Source organism: Scatophagus argus, chromosome 23 (assembly GCF_020382885.2).
Source record: "Scatophagus argus isolate fScaArg1 chromosome 23, fScaArg1.pri, whole genome shotgun sequence".
NCBI classification, from domain to species: domain Eukaryota; kingdom Metazoa; phylum Chordata; class Actinopteri; family Scatophagidae; genus Scatophagus; species Scatophagus argus.
The window spans coordinates 6,624,683-6,639,912 of NC_058515.1; the positions used below are offsets into that span (position 1 = coordinate 6,624,683).

At 43.3% G+C, this 15,230-nt stretch overlaps 1 protein-coding gene across 2 annotated transcripts in view; it reads left to right on the plus strand.

The window, feature by feature from the left end:
- Positions 1-14,774, plus strand: part of dennd4c (DENN/MADD domain containing 4C) — a 30,159-nt gene extending 15,385 nt beyond the window's left edge. The window contains exons 3-34 of one of the 2 annotated variants that reach the window (XM_046380955.1): positions 124-376; positions 459-528; positions 1,400-1,569; positions 1,698-1,939; positions 2,071-2,137; positions 2,260-2,318; positions 2,784-2,928; positions 4,104-4,279; positions 4,430-4,530; positions 5,068-5,292; positions 5,712-5,857; positions 6,086-6,124; positions 6,431-6,561; positions 6,655-6,787; positions 6,893-7,099; positions 7,246-7,374; positions 7,475-7,622; positions 7,721-7,867; positions 8,255-8,374; positions 8,518-8,649; positions 8,859-9,934; positions 10,035-10,227; positions 10,344-10,441; positions 10,538-10,713; positions 10,796-10,954; positions 11,087-11,285; positions 11,397-11,507; positions 11,591-11,728; positions 11,819-11,936; positions 12,332-12,488; positions 12,625-12,689; positions 12,826-14,774. In XM_046380955.1, the coding sequence (XP_046236911.1) occupies positions 124-376; positions 459-528; positions 1,400-1,569; positions 1,698-1,939; positions 2,071-2,137; positions 2,260-2,318; positions 2,784-2,928; positions 4,104-4,279; positions 4,430-4,530; positions 5,068-5,292; positions 5,712-5,857; positions 6,086-6,124; positions 6,431-6,561; positions 6,655-6,787; positions 6,893-7,099; positions 7,246-7,374; positions 7,475-7,622; positions 7,721-7,867; positions 8,255-8,374; positions 8,518-8,649; positions 8,859-9,934; positions 10,035-10,227; positions 10,344-10,441; positions 10,538-10,713; positions 10,796-10,954; positions 11,087-11,285; positions 11,397-11,507; positions 11,591-11,728; positions 11,819-11,936; positions 12,332-12,488; positions 12,625-12,689; positions 12,826-12,962 (5,467 nt within the window). In that variant the 3' untranslated portion in view covers positions 12,963-14,774. The remainder of the gene's footprint in view (positions 1-123; positions 377-458; positions 529-1,399; positions 1,570-1,697; positions 1,940-2,070; positions 2,138-2,259; positions 2,319-2,783; positions 2,929-4,103; positions 4,280-4,429; positions 4,531-5,067; positions 5,293-5,711; positions 5,858-6,085; positions 6,125-6,430; positions 6,562-6,654; positions 6,788-6,892; positions 7,100-7,245; positions 7,375-7,474; positions 7,623-7,720; positions 7,868-8,254; positions 8,375-8,517; positions 8,650-8,858; positions 9,935-10,034; positions 10,228-10,343; positions 10,442-10,537; positions 10,714-10,795; positions 10,955-11,086; positions 11,286-11,396; positions 11,508-11,590; positions 11,729-11,818; positions 11,937-12,331; positions 12,489-12,624; positions 12,690-12,825) is intronic. The other variant, XM_046380956.1, reaches the window with a different exon arrangement.
- The last annotated feature ends 456 nt before the right edge of the window (positions 14,775-15,230 follow it).

Consider the following 15,230-nt stretch of genomic DNA (forward strand, 5'->3'; position numbering starts at 1 on the left):
TCACACAATTTTCTCCTTTTGTGTTCATAAACTCATCTTCATTCTTGATGGAGGCACAAATTATGTTGTGTCAAGTGCCAAGCTAATATGCCAAGCTAATATTTTATATTTACTGTTTATCAGTGTGCTGTATGAAGGTAAAGAGCGCCTGATCCAGGGCTGCGAGGTCATCCAGGCCACACCTTACGGCCGCTGCGCCAATGTCAACAACAGCTCTGCCACCTCGCAGCGCATCTTCATCACCTTCCGCCGAGCGCTGCCTGTCCAGCCTCAAAACTCCCTGGCAGTGACAGACATCTGCGTCATCATCACCAGCAAGGGTGAGACGCCACCACATACCTTTTGCAAGGTGGACAAGAACCTTAACTGTGGCATGGTAAGTGTGATTTTTAATCTTTGACAAGTGCTTTTGTATCATGAGCCCTTTATTTATAAGATCTATGTTTCAAACTTTTCAGTGGGGCTCCAATGTGTTCCTGTGTTACAAGAAATCAGTATCTGCGTCCAATTCCATCAGTTATAAAGCCGGTGAGTAAAAATCAGGTATTTAAAATGTATTATCGGTCAGAAATTCACAGCAAAGTCAGAGGTCTGAGATTGCTTTTATTGTTATTCCACATGGGGGGAATAGAGTAACAAACGAGAGCTCCTTTGTATAGGAAGGATATTGAATGTTAAATGATGTGGCATGCTGACGCATTCAGCCTCTGTTATATGTTTGTCTCAAAGCTGAAGCGAGCAGCCCTTTCACTGTATATCAGATCTCGCAGTACATAGTTGGAGCTTATTGCAGCTGGCATTTCTGAACTGTTGTGGTGACATTTTCACTGACTGAATGCTTCCTTAACAGCTTGGCCTTTGGAACAATTCATTGTGCAACGCACATATAATCAGTGTTCATATGAATGTGTACACACACACACACCCATGCAGACACACATGTTGGCTTTATCTTTTTGGCCGGCCTTTTTCCTGTGAGGCGGCTGTTTATTCATCTCAGACAACGGCACTTCCTGTCACGCCCATCACTTGTCTATCTGCACGCATGTGCATATGTGAGCGTGTGTGTGCTCGCCTGCTTGTTCACATAAGAATGTTTGTGTGTGTTGTCAGAACAGCATCTCTTCAAACAGCAAAATAAACTGAGGAACAAAACGGTTATTCTCTGAATATGAGGCATACTGTACACTCATTACTCATTACTACTTTTCATCAGAACTGCAAATACTGATGTAATACTGATGTTCCTTTTCTTAAACTTATTTTAGTCTGTTAAATTATATATATATAAAAAATTTACACACATGCATTTTGTTCACCAGTACCACAGTACTACATCGTAATAGTACTTATATATAATAGCATATATAATCATTTGACTTTTTCCTTTATTCTCCAGGTCTCATCTTTCGTTACCCAGAAGAGGACTATGAGTCTTTTCCTCTGTCAGAGTCTGTCCCTCTGTTTTGTTTGCCCATGGGTGCCAAGATCGAGTGTTGGGCACCAAACACACGTGATCCTCTGCCTATCTTCTCCACATTTGTTTTAACCAACTCTTCTGGTGAAAAGGTGAGACTATAGCTAGAAGGAAGATTGGTACCTGATTAATTGTGACATTTCCATCAAGGTAAAAGTGGGGTAGGGAAGCCAGAAAGTTGGAAGACAACATAAAGGAATTTGTGAATCTCTACTTGCAGGTGTACGGAGCAGCCATCCAGTTCTACGAGCCATATCCAGTGGATCTATTGAGCGAGAAACAGAAGATCCAGCTGGGCTTGCTCACCACGGTGGAGAAGAAGATGATCCCCAACAGGCCCGTGAACACCAATAAATGCATCTGCCTGCTGTCCCGCTGGCCCTTCTTTGAGTCCTTCCGCAAGTTCCTGATGTTCCTCTACAAGCTGTCCGTCTCAGGCCCGCACCCACTGCCTATTGAGAAGTAAGAATTGACCTTTCTTGGGGACATAAATGCTTTGGACTGTACAAATCTCAAAGGTCACGTATTGATAGGCTGAGTGTAGTTGCTGTGTATGTGTGAAAACAAACAATTTTGAATATTTCTCTCAACAGGCACATCTCGCACTTCATGCACAATGTATCATTTCCTTCCCCTCAAAGGCCGAGAATATTAGTCCAGGTGACTATTTGTTTTACATGATTACTAACTGCCAGTATTGTTAATCAAAAACATACTTTAACATGTCTATCGTTGTGTATTAAAAGTTCCTTTATATCAACATGACAACATTTTCCCTTCAGCTCTCCGCACATGACACCATGATCCTCTCCCAGCCTGTGTGTACACCCTTACCCCTCAGGTAATTGGACTTTTGCAGTACTTAACGTTGTAATTTCACTACAAATAACACGTTCAGTTACTTTGTTGAAATCCCTTTTCAAACAAGAGGGTGAGTGTTTTAGTTTATTCTGTGTACTTTGCCAGTTAAATGCAGCTGCCTTTAAGTAGACGGTATATTGTGTGCTTTGTGTGAAAGAAAAACAGCTGAGCATGCTGAAAGAAAAAGACCAATGTATTTTCCAGGAAAAAAAAAAATCAGTGGGCGTTCGGTCAGGTTAGTTCTTTCTAGGTCAAATCCTCAACTTTTTTCAACTTTTTTTTTTTCTGTTTTAGGATCTTTATGTACCATGAGAACCTTATTTCCCTTCTCACATTTCCTTTATGTCTCTTCTCCCTTGCTTGCTGTTTTGTTTTGTATTCACATCACCTCTTATCTTGTCTATTCTGTGCTCTCCCTCCCCCTGTCCCCCCACCCCCCTGTCAGCGGGGCAGATTACGGGACTCTGCTGTTGAATCTGGGCTCGGAGAACTGTGCCACCCTGCTGCACTTTGTCCTGCTGGAGAGCAAGATCCTGCTGCACTCCCTCCGGCCCGCCGTGCTCACGGGGGTGGCTGAGGCTGTGGTGGCTGTGAGTACCACAGCTGCTCTTAAGACTGACTTTTAGCAACATGCACAGCTAAAGAGCCAAATATTAAAGACTAAAACAAAAATTATACAGAAATGTAGTCAACTGGAAGACAGGGCCAAGACCCTACTGCTTACTTTATGTAACATAATTATTAATTTTTATAAGCACTCATATGTATGATCGTCATGAAGTCATTCTTGTTCGGATTAACCAGCTCTCTGGTGAGGAAAGCGCAACCAAACCATCTGCAGATATAAAAGCTTTAATTATGAGATTACCAACAACACAGTCTGTTTAATAATCATCCAGCTACTCAGGCAAGTCATTGTTAAAGAGAGGAGATAATATTCCACCTGGCCTAATTCCCAGTACTGACTTTGAAGGATGCAAATACAGAACTACCTCATCTGAACTGCATATATATGTAATCCCTTTGATACTGAGTACATTCTTCTTAATGATTGATTTGATCACAAGATTTTAAAAGAATTCCAAAAAGCACGCAAACATGTTGGATCTGTGCAGGAGGGCTCTGATGATTACTGTTTAATTTGTTACTGACTGTTCTGAACTACAAACACAACACCACAAGCAGCGAGAAGAGGAACAGGTTTTTGAACAAACATGTTTTGAAAGTTCAACAGTGATGTGATTAATTTCACTTGTGCATTATGTTATCTAGATTTCTTACATTTCATGCAATCTCTACTCAGGTTAGATATTAGACGCTGTGTTTGAACAGATGTTTAGGTAACTTTAAAAAGGCTAAGTGGCCACCATAACATACATAACATACATATGAACTGCAGAATATCCATGTACATTTCTGCACATGGTGGCATCTTGAGAAAACAAAGACCAACAAAAGATGATGGGCTGAAACATCACGCTTGAGATTTTCTATCTGCACTGGTCAACATTCAGTCTTAGTTTTTAGGAAATGTTGCCTCTCCTCCATGTATTTGACCTTTGACTTATTTGGCACTGTGATTGGCTGTTGATTGTCCAGCTCCACGAACTTAATTGAACTTGTCTCTTTGAATACATAGGATGTCACAATCCTCAAAATTCCCCCAAATACATCTGGAGCATAATCAAAACAAAACAAAACAAAAAAACAATCACTGGACATTCTCTGGAGGCTGCTGTAATTATGCTTCTCTCTCTCTCCTCAGATGATCTTCCCCTTCCAGTGGCAGTGTCCCTACATCCCCCTGTGTCCGCTTTCTCTAGCAGGTGTCCTCAATGCTCCGTGTCCATTTATAGTGGGTGTGGATTCCCGCTACTTCGACCTTTACGACCCGCCGCCAGATGTTGTCTGTGTGGATCTGGACACCAACACTATCTACCTGTATGCTACGCTTTCACACCCATGTCGATGCCTGCTTTGTAATGCGCACATACAGTTTTCAGAACGTTGGAACGACCAAATAATTTCAAATATTAGAAGAGCTCTCCTGTTACTTCCAGCCAACTGCCTCTGTGGTATTGTGTGTTATAGGTCTGACGAAAAGAGACACAGCAACTGGAAGAACCTCCCAAAGAAGCCCAGCAAGAGTCTGATTAACTCACTGAGCAACTTGCACCCCCAGCTGGCCACTGGTACCATCAGCTTCTGACACAGTATCATGAACAATGTAGTCTGGTTACATACAGCAACGCCACACACTGTGATCATAAAAATGACCACAGAGCTGAATCTGAAGCAATTGTAAAAATGTTTTCTCTTTTATTAGATTAAAACATATTGTATGCACATGTTATTGTGTTAGTTATAAATGTAGCCCCAAAAACTGACAAAATGTTGGTGAAGGTTATCATTAAAGTTACTAAAACTGAACAGTGATATTCTTTGTTTAATAATTAGATTTTAGAAGAAAAAGACATCATTAAATTATATAATATTTTTCAAAATAATTAAAAAACCTGTGCGACAAAGTGTAACAAAATGAGCAGAAACTGATCAAATATTATAGCATCGCCAGATAAAGTAAAAGAAGTTGACGGATGAAAGATTAAAGCGCATTTGTAGAAATACATTTTTCTATATAAGAGATTAAATCATGCATAAATAAGCTAATAAACTAAAATGTCATTGTATTTAAATTGCTCAAATTGACCTTGAGATGTGTGTTTTAGTTTCAGTTCGTCAAACGTCACAGGAAGGCTCAGCAGTTGATATGACCCCCATTGAGGCAGACTTCTCCTGGCACAAGAAGAAAACTTCCCTGGAAATGGAAATCCAGGAAACCTTCCTTCGCTTCATGGCCTCCATCCTGAAGGGCTACCGCACCTACCTCAAACCCATCACCCAGGCGCCCTCCGAAAAGGCTACAGCTGCTGACTCCCTCTACGACCTGCAAGGTAAACAAGAGACTCACTTTTTAAATGTGTTTATTATCATGTGGCTGAAATTCATGGGAATTGTTGCTAATGGTTTTGTTTGTAGGTTGTTTTATATGTTGTGTTGATGGCTTCCTGGCTTTGTAACCTATGCATAATTTATGGCCTTAATTTTGACAGCTTTACTTAAAGTTTAATTTTATTGCTGTTTCTATTCCAAGGACCATCACAATAATCACTCAACCTAAGTGTTAGAAATCAATCACTTTCCTCATCAGCTATAATAAGACCTCACTAATGCTTATTGCTGGGAAGTTGGTTCACACCTGCATTTGGCTTCAGTGTTACAGATCAATTTTAGACACAGATAGAGAGAAGGAAAGTGTTACTAATGCAGCATGTTTTCAGCGATACCTCAGTCTCTCCTTGCCTTCCTGCAGGGTTTCTCAAAAGCAGAGACCGCGCCCAGCACAAGTTCTACTCCCAGCTCACCAAGACGCAAATATTTATCCGCTTCATTGAGGAGTGCACCTTTGTCAGCGACAAGGACACTGGCCTGGCCTTTTTTGACGACTGCGTCGACAAGGTGATAACCGGCCCCGCTCCAGGCCGATCTCAGATATGCTCACGGCGCCGCACACTGGTGTTCTGCTGTTTTATTTTTTCCTCTTCCACCTGAGATTTCCTTCCATGAATGAGCCTTTGTTTTATGTTGTTTCATTGGCAAAATAACATTTGTCCGCTGGGGAAGTAAGGAAGCCAAAATTTCCTCTGATTCATTCTCTTCCTTTTGGTCTCTTTCCTCTTCTTACAGCTTTTTCCCTCTGATAAAATCACGGACAAGGGCACCAAGGTAATCACTTACACTGTAACCAGTTTTCCCCACACCTTTATATGCTTGTGAATAACATTAAAAGGTAAATAAATTAACCTTTTTCTTGCCTTGTTTTCACTGAGGGGCATGAACATTTCCTGCTTTTCTTGTATCCTTTAATCCTAACCACAATCAAATAAGTGTGTTTGGCTGCCTAATTGGAATTTGCTTGCAGTTGTTTACTTTCTGCCATCAGACAGGAAAAGGCCTGCAGAGTGTCCTTTTGTAAAACAGGAGTGCCAGTTGTCACTATCACTAAGGCCCTGGATGTGATCCCCATTGCAGGTTGAAGGAGAGTCCTCTGAGGACACAAGACTGTTAGAGTTGGATGAGTCCCAGAAGAGTGAGCACACGGTCTTCGTCATGCCCCCTGAACCTCCAGCTGACGACGGACCTGAACATGCCCCCAAATACACGTAACTCTTTTAACTGTACTCTTATGAAGCTTTATGAGATGGCAAAACAGAAATCGTCTTTCAGAATTGTCAGTGCTGTCTCTTATTCTCCAGCTATAAAGGTTTCCCCAGGCTGAAAATTGAGCTGTTTGACCGTCCAAGGGAGTTACGTCCAGCACTGAGCAGCAGAGCAGCAGGGGCCAGTCTGTCCAGCAGCCCTGCGTTACTGGCTAAGAGGACGAAGCAGGTGTGCACATACCCACACAGTGGCACCCAGCACATTAGCAACAATACCTTATCATCTGTCCTCATCAACTCGGGAAATGCTTTAAACGTCTGCCTGATCCAATAGGAGGTCAAGCTAGCATACAAGATGGCCAAGCGGTTTTACTCCCACCCTCAGCTGTGGGCCCGGTGTCTGCTGAGCCACTGCTACAGCCTCTGGTTCATCTGCCTGCCAGCAGCCGTGCGATTGGCCAAGTCGAAAAGCCGTGCCATGCAGCAGGCGTACAACGTCCTCCTGAAAATGAGGGTCACTGAGGTGGAGGTGCTGGATGAGGTACAGTCATGTTACATCAATGAGTGATATTTAACTCCTCATATATTTGTATACTTTTATTAAAGTGTTACACATTTCCACATGTTTAGATATCTTGGTCTCATGGTGTGACGTTCATTCATTCATGTTTTTTTAATCTCTTTCAGGTGTGCTACAGAGTAGTGATGCAGCTCTGCGGTTTGTGGGGTCTTCCTGTAATGGCTGTGCGAGTCCTAGTTGAAATGAAAAAAGCTGGAGTACATCCAAACGCCATCACATACGGATACTACAACAAGGTTTTCACATTGCTAAACACAACTCTGCTCCTTCTCAGGAGGATTAAAAACACTACATTATGTGTGCATGTCCTCATCCTCCAGTGTTTTCCCTCTGCAGGCCGTGTTAGAAGGCCCGTGGCCGAGCAGAAACCGTAGTGGCCTCTTTATGTGGACCAAGCTGCGTAATGTGCTCCGTGGAGTGACCCAGTTCAAGCATGCTCTAGACCAAACATCTTCCAAGAAGGGACCTGCACTTAGCACCACAGGTGGGGATGGATCACACAGTGAGACAGGATTGTGTATTATCTCACATTGTGTTTTCTCATTTCTCACTTCTTTCCTTCTGCGTCCACCTCGTTTTCAGCTGCATCATTAGGTGGGTCAGTTGTCACTGACGCTGACCGTTTAAGTCACGGAAGCGCTGACAGCTCAAGTGAAGTCAACGGTGAGGATCACAGGCTTGTCCACAGCCACACCATGGAAGACACAACAGACAACCACTGTAGTACAGGTACCAATTCCATAAAGTTACAGGTTTTGCAGACAGAAAGCTTTAAAACCAAACGGTCAGAAATTACATTGCTTGTGCGTCTTTGAGGCTCTGAACATTGCTGAGATGTGGAGATGCCGTGATACAGGTTGCCACAACTTATCACCATTTTTATCCAGTCCAGTATGTTGTAAACAAATCCAGTTTAACCCAAATGCCTAACCTTATCTGTGGTCTGGCAAAGTCACATCATCCCCATATCTTAGCACTGAATTAGGTGAGTATGATGTTACTACATCTTAAAAATTAGACCAAACTATGAAAGGTTTTAAAGAAAGCATATATCCTGTAATCAAATCATCAATGACAAAATTGATCTGGAAGTTCAACGTGGTTTGTGATTCACAGGGAGGCAGTCTGATCAAGGCTACGGTTCCAAGGATGAGTTGCACCAGGAGCTGGCAGAGCCTTTGCATCCAGCTGCCCTTTCCACTGAAGAGAGAACCAATTCCAAACCACAGCACAATGGTAAGAAAAGCTGATTTCATTCTACATGCTGCAAGTAGAAAACGGTCACATTCAATTTTAGTTTAGCTTTTAAAGGCAGTGCAACGGGAACCTAATTTCCTCCTTGTATGCTGATGTTGATGACTGTGTTCTTATATATCCAGGAGGTGACGTAGCTGGCTCAGTGGACAGTGCCGTAGCAGTAGCAGAGCCTCCCAGTCCCACTGAGGTACCCTCACCTGTCCCCAGTATTGTGAAACTGTCCACAGGGAGCTTCGATGGTGGCAGAGAAACGGGTGAGGAGAAAGAAAAGGCCTTTAAGCTCAATTAAGAAATGACATCAGAAACTAGCATGATAGTTTTGTTATTTCTCTGACTTTCCATGGTGGAGAGATTCTTTTATGTTCCACTTAAATTAAGCTAATGTAGACTTAAATGTAATTGTTGCAGCACCAAATTATAAAGGACAGCTTATTTTATACATTTATCTGTAAATATTCTGCAGGTACAGCGAAGCTGTTCAGGAGACACAGCAAGACTGATAACGTGTCTCTCCCTGATGATGATGCCTCACTGGCAACAGGGGATGTCCCTCACCAGTCTCAGCAGCAGCGTCAGAAATCGTTTTCTGAACGCAGTTGCAGCTTCAGTGTTGAAACCCGTGCTGGGATGCTCTTAGAGAAAGGCGTGGACCACATAGCTAGTCAGATGGGTGCTGATGCCCGGATCCTGACTGCAGCACTCTGTGCAGCCCCGAGTCCTCCCCCTGTTAGCAAAGCACTTTTTAAAGACCTGGAAGAGCCTGAAGATGATCGGGGCTTGATACTGGGGAAGCTGTCAGAAGAAGAGGGGCCACGAGCAGCAGACGAAGGGAAGGGAGATGATGTAGAGACAGAGGAGACTGAGGTTAAAAAGGAGAAACGAGAGAGGAAGCACACCGAAACACATGACGATGAGTCTGGCCAGCGAGGAGCCACCCTGGAGAGGGCAGACGTGGAGGTGGGTGCTGACCCACTTTCCCTCCTGGTGTTCGAGTCCGAAGAGTCGGCCTCTGTCACCAGCCAGGAGCCGCCACGCTCCGTGCCTGCTGTTGTGTCCCGCAATCTGGCTGAAGAGATCGAAATGTACATGAGCCTCAGAAGCCCCCTGGGTGTGAAGTCCTCGAGCATGGAGCTCCAGCAGGCCCAGGGAGACTCAACCGACTCCCCACAGTCCAAACCACCTCTAGAACGCAGGTCCAGCCTCCCTGTACCCCCTGTCAAAACTGGCTCCCCAGGTGACACACCCAAACGCAGCCCCACTACTGTCACTCGCTCCAAGACTTTTGTAGAAAAGACGAGGACAACAGCGAGCACTACTGGTAGTCCAGGTGTTAGATCGGCTTCATTGACCGCGCTGGTGAAGTCCTCGCAGGCAGCGTCACTGGGCTCAGTCATCAACTCCATTTCAGGCATCAAGATGGACACCCTCTTGTCGGGACCTAAAATTGATGTGCTTAAGACAGGCATGAAACAGGCTGCAAATGTAGCCAGCAAAGTGTGGGGTGCAGTTACTTCAGCTTACTCCTACTCAGATGATGAGGTGAGGATCATTCCTGTTTTATTAGCTTTATAGACTGCTCAGAAATGTCACCAAGTGCTAATAATTTGGAGCTTTCTTTACCCTTCATTTTCCACTCTAGGATGAGCAGGCTCAGAGTGGTGGCGGCTTCCCGTCACATCTGGATGAACACATGTTGGCTGCACATGAAGAAGGTGACAGTCCTGACAGAGGAGCCATCCCAGTTTTGGCAGCCAATGGTCTCAACCAGAGCCGTACCAGCCTGGGCAGCAGCAGTGGCAGCAGTGACACAGGGAGGGGGACCCATCAGCTTCGTAAGTAATCATTCTGTAGCCCACATATCTTAGGGAAGTGGACTAGAAGGGCCTAATGAGGTTAGGTGTCCTGTGAAATGAGTTTTTGAAAAGTTCATTTCTTTCTCTCCCTGCAGATCCAACTCCAGGACGAGCAGGCAGGGGGCCCGAGTCTGAGCAAGGATCCTCACTCCATGCTTCCTCTTCGAGCATTTACCAGAACTGTGCACTGGAGGTCAGACAATGTATACAAAGACAAATGCCCCCTTTGCTGCTGCTGTGCTATCACTGCAAACATGTTCATTGGAATGACGTATTTTCCTCTTGCCAGGTGTTGATGTCCAGTTGCTCCCAGTGCCGTTCTTGTGAGGCCCTTGTTTATGATGAGGAGATAATGGCAGGCTGGACAGCTGATGATTCCAACCTGAATACAAATTGTCCTTTCTGTCGCACGGCCTTTCTTCCCTTGTTGCACATTGAGTTTCATGACTTGCGCCCAGTGAGCGGGTAGGCATCAGTTATCAGAGTATTAAGCATGTCTCATGATAATAGTAATGCACATTGACTATTCTGTGATTTTCACTTTCAGGTTCTACATGAATCCTAGTGCATCAGGAGACAGCATCCACAGCACCAGTGCCCAGCTCAAAGCCAGCAGCTCAGCCGACATCAAAACACAAGACCTTATCTCTTTCCCTGAAGAGGAACCGAGGGAGGCTCCAGATAATCAGCCTGGAACACAAAAGGGGTATATCCCAACACCCAAAACAGCAAGAGTTACAGTTTGAGATGTGAAATCAGACTCCAAGAATCTAAGTGCTTAACTATGTTCTTGTAGCACCACTTTCTCCTGAACTCTCTTTGCCTGTTGCATTTCTAGTCTGATTCCTGAGCCGGTGCAGTCAGACCCCCTGGGTCTCCTGGAGTGCCAGGCAGTGGGGAAAGCGCAGAAATGCAGTGGGACATCACTGACACGCAGCAACAGTGTTGGTGGCCCGCTGCAGAGCCTGGACTACTCCCAGAGACCTGGACATGGCGTCTCCACCACCAGCTTGCCCTGCAGCCTGCAGGAGGTTTCGGTCAGTGCTCTTTACTGTCACAACACTAACCCCATTGAGCTCATGTGTGGCGGAAACCATTGTCGCTGCAGTGCAGTGGAAATGATTGTTGTGTGTGTGTGTGTTTGTCAGGATGGCATGGGAACTAAACGGCCAAACCCCAAACCTGTGTCTGTACCTTATCTCAGCCCGTTGGTGCTGCGCAAGGAGCTGGAGACCCTGTTGGAGAACGAAGGAGATCAGGTAAAATACTCACGTAATCTTGCAGTCTGCTTCACAGGTTCCAAGAGTTTTGCGCCTTTGTTCACTCTAACTTGTCGAACCAGGTGATCTACACTCACAAGTTCCTCAGCCAGCACCCCATCATTTTCTGGAACCTGGTTTGGTATTTCCGTCGTCTGGACCTGCCCTCTCACCTACCTGGTCTCATCCTTACCTCTGAACACTGCAACAAAGGAGTGCAGGTTAGAAACTGAACATGTCATTTATTCTAATTGTTTCTATGTCTTTTATTATGGCTTTCCTTCATCTTTTTCTATTGCACTACTCTGCAGCTGCCACTGACATCACTGTCCCAGGAAAGTAAGCTGGTATATGTCCAACTCCTGTGGGACAACATTAACCTGCACCAGGAGCAAGGAGAGCCCCTCTACCAGCAGTGGAGGACCTTCTGTGAGTATGCACACAGACACACATCTCGTAGTGTCCACCCTCTTGTATTAGCTATTGCTGTAGTAGTTGGCATTATTAAAGGTCATAAAAATAATATACACGTAATTTTTAATCTAAATTTTTATTACAAACGTTATTTGTAGAAAGCGCTTCTACCACTAGAGGGAGACAAAGACAGCTTTTTATCTTGGTTTGTATTGTTTAAAAAGCTAAATATAAATGTTGCTGCTGTTATGGATTAAAAATGAGCTGAAATTGTGACAAGACTTACATACTGTAGTTAGTTACCACCTTGGATACAATACAGCTGTTGGCTAGAACAGGACAGATTTGAGACTTCTTGAAAAAACAAAGATAGAATTGAAGTCTTTCTGGTGACATGTGGCATTTTTTAGGGGAGAAGAAGGGAACTTTGGCTCCAACAGACCACCATGAGATTCGGACCCTCCTCAACACAATTGTTCGTAACATCCAGACAAACGACGTCTATGGGCCAATCAACCTGTTGATTCGAGAGATCAAACGGCGCCCAGAGGGTGTGAAGCGGCAGAGGTCAGCCTTTGTACTCATTCTCATGAGTCTGATTAAGCTTTCCAGAAGCTTTTTACTTCTTGGTGTTGGTAAGATTTTGCTGTAAAGCTTTTGAACAAACAGCATGTATTCTTTCTGTGTCTTGTCTTTCTTTCAGGAATATCTACAGAGAAATACTATTCCTCTCACTGGTGGCCTTGGGGAAGGAGAACATTGATGTTGGTGAGTGAATGTTTGAACATGAAATGAACCAGTTACATCACACCGTTACATTCATGGTTTACCTGAGTGTGAGGACTGAAACAAATACCAAAGTTTATCATGTCATTTTTGACAACCCCTTACTTTCTGTCTGCAGAGGCCTTCGACAGGGAGTACCATTTGGCTTATGACCAACTGAGTGCTGAACAGCTCAAGTCTTTGCACTGCATTGATAGACCGCCCAGCCGCAGCGTCCAGTGCTGCCTTAAATGCTTTGGGACTCCATTCATCTGACCACCAGCGCTTGTAGCAAAGATTAAAAGATTAAAAAATATTGGACCAGCAAGAAGGTCAGCAGGATCAATGGACATCAATGGCGGCGGGCTGTGGTGTGAGCGAAAAATGATTTTGTATTTAAACACCTCCAACTGCCCAAATGTGGTACTGCTTCTTCCCTTGGTCTTGGAAGATGGCCATTGTTGACCTTTTTTTTTTTTTTTTTTTTAAACAGCCTTATTATGCTTTTCATTGACTTTCCAAGCAGCTACGTATAGGCGGGACTGTTTCCTGTAAATTGTTTGGAAAGCTGCAGTGAATCTTTTGGGATTAGTTGAGGTTTGTTTTTTTTACAGATGGTGTATAGAATGTTTAATCAGTGTACAGAATGTATTGACTGCCCCTATGGTGTAGACATATCTGTCCGTGTGTGTGTGTGTGTGTGTTTGTGCTTAATCGTGCAGTCAGTTCTCGGCCTCGTAGCATTTTGCTAACTTTGCTTAAATCTGTCATAACCTGCCACAGATGAGATCATTTTGGGTTGTTTGAGACCGTATACAGACCCCAGCTGTTCCCAAAAAAGGCAGGCGCGGGTTGTGATCTGAAACTAGGATGACTCCTTTTGTTTTCTTTTTTTTTTTTATCTCAAGGCAAGAATCAAGTTTCAAACCTTGACTAGTTGTGTAAGACAAGTCTTAATGAATGTTCATGTTTGTTTAATTGTAAATGTACAGGTTCAGAGTGAGGCTCTTCGTGTAAATATATGTTGGAAGCACACATGTAAATGGGATAGAACTGAGGACAATCACCGATCATCAGCTACCAAAACATATTCTACAACATTCCAGATGCACCGCAATCAGAACAGCTCTTAAAGTAATATTGATCGCTGCAACAACACTCACATGATTAAACCAGCAAGTCCTTGGAAGAGAGTCAGAAAAAAATACATTAATCTGAAGTGAAAAGACACGCCACGCTACTGATTCCCACACATTAAAATAAGACACATGTTGTCTGTAACAGAAGCCTCAGTGACAAAGCAGTCATTCCAACTTGATTTTAATATCTGCATTTTTTTTTAAAGTAGCATATTGTACTTGTTAAGCTAATATGCCTTATTGCTATGTTAAATTAGAACTGTAACTTGTATGTACTGGGAATATTCCTTACTCTAGCATTGAATTAACCAGTAAGATTTTTTTTTAATTGGTTATATGGTTTACACACAATAACTTTGGATGATATTGGTTGCAATTAGAGCTTTATACTACAAAGGGCTTCTTCAGTACTACTTTTACTGTGTTCATTTGACATTCCATTAAATGCTTAAACAGACAGGAAAAAAGCAATGTGCTTTGATGAACTGTGTAGATGGTCCTATTGTAGACTTGGGAGGATGGCTTGTACAGAAGCGATAATAAATATTGTGAAATATTCAATTTGCACTGCATAGATTAAAACCTGAATTTAACCCAGGATGAGGATGAGATGAGACCACCTCAAAAATCTTAGCATACATACAGTAGTTTTTTTTTTTCTCCAAAACAAAATTATCAATTATTTATTTTTGTATTATTGACATTTGGATTACAGTGTGGTAACTTAGCATTTTTATGACTAACAACCCCCATCTTTCCCTTTTTAATTTGTCTTTTCCCCCCCTGTACTGACTTGTAAATTTGCCCTCCTGATGGCAGAGGATGTACAGAAGAGACTGTTCTTTAACAATAGATAAAATGATTTCTTACCGTCCTGTGGAAAGGAACTGAATGTCCACACATAAGTGCGCTGCAATAAATGAGTTTGTGAACTGAGTGAAAAATGAAATATGTCCAATTTCTGTCTCCCTTCCTTCCCCTTGATGGGAATTTGTGTAGTTCGGCTTTGCATGTGAGAAGCTGAAGATTCATGTTATTCTGTGAATATTGTCTTCACTCTGGTGACTGATAAATGTTGTCCTTTGACCTATTTCTTCTCTCATTCTGATTTTCTGGTCAGCATCAAATTCCCTCCCAAGTGAGTTCTTATGTTCTCTTCCTTTTGTACTCTACATCCTCCCATCCCTGCCTTCCCTTAATGAAATCTTCCTTCATCTCCTTCACCTTGTCGTCCATCACTGGTCTAAAGTGTCATATCTGCTCTTCCGCCAAGATTTCTTTTAAAACATCTGCAACATTCTGACATGCATGAACACTCTGACTCTCAAGGGTCATCAATTCAAACTTCAGATATTTTTCCAGAATATCCTGGTATGTTGAGAGAACTTCAGAAACGCAGAGGTCC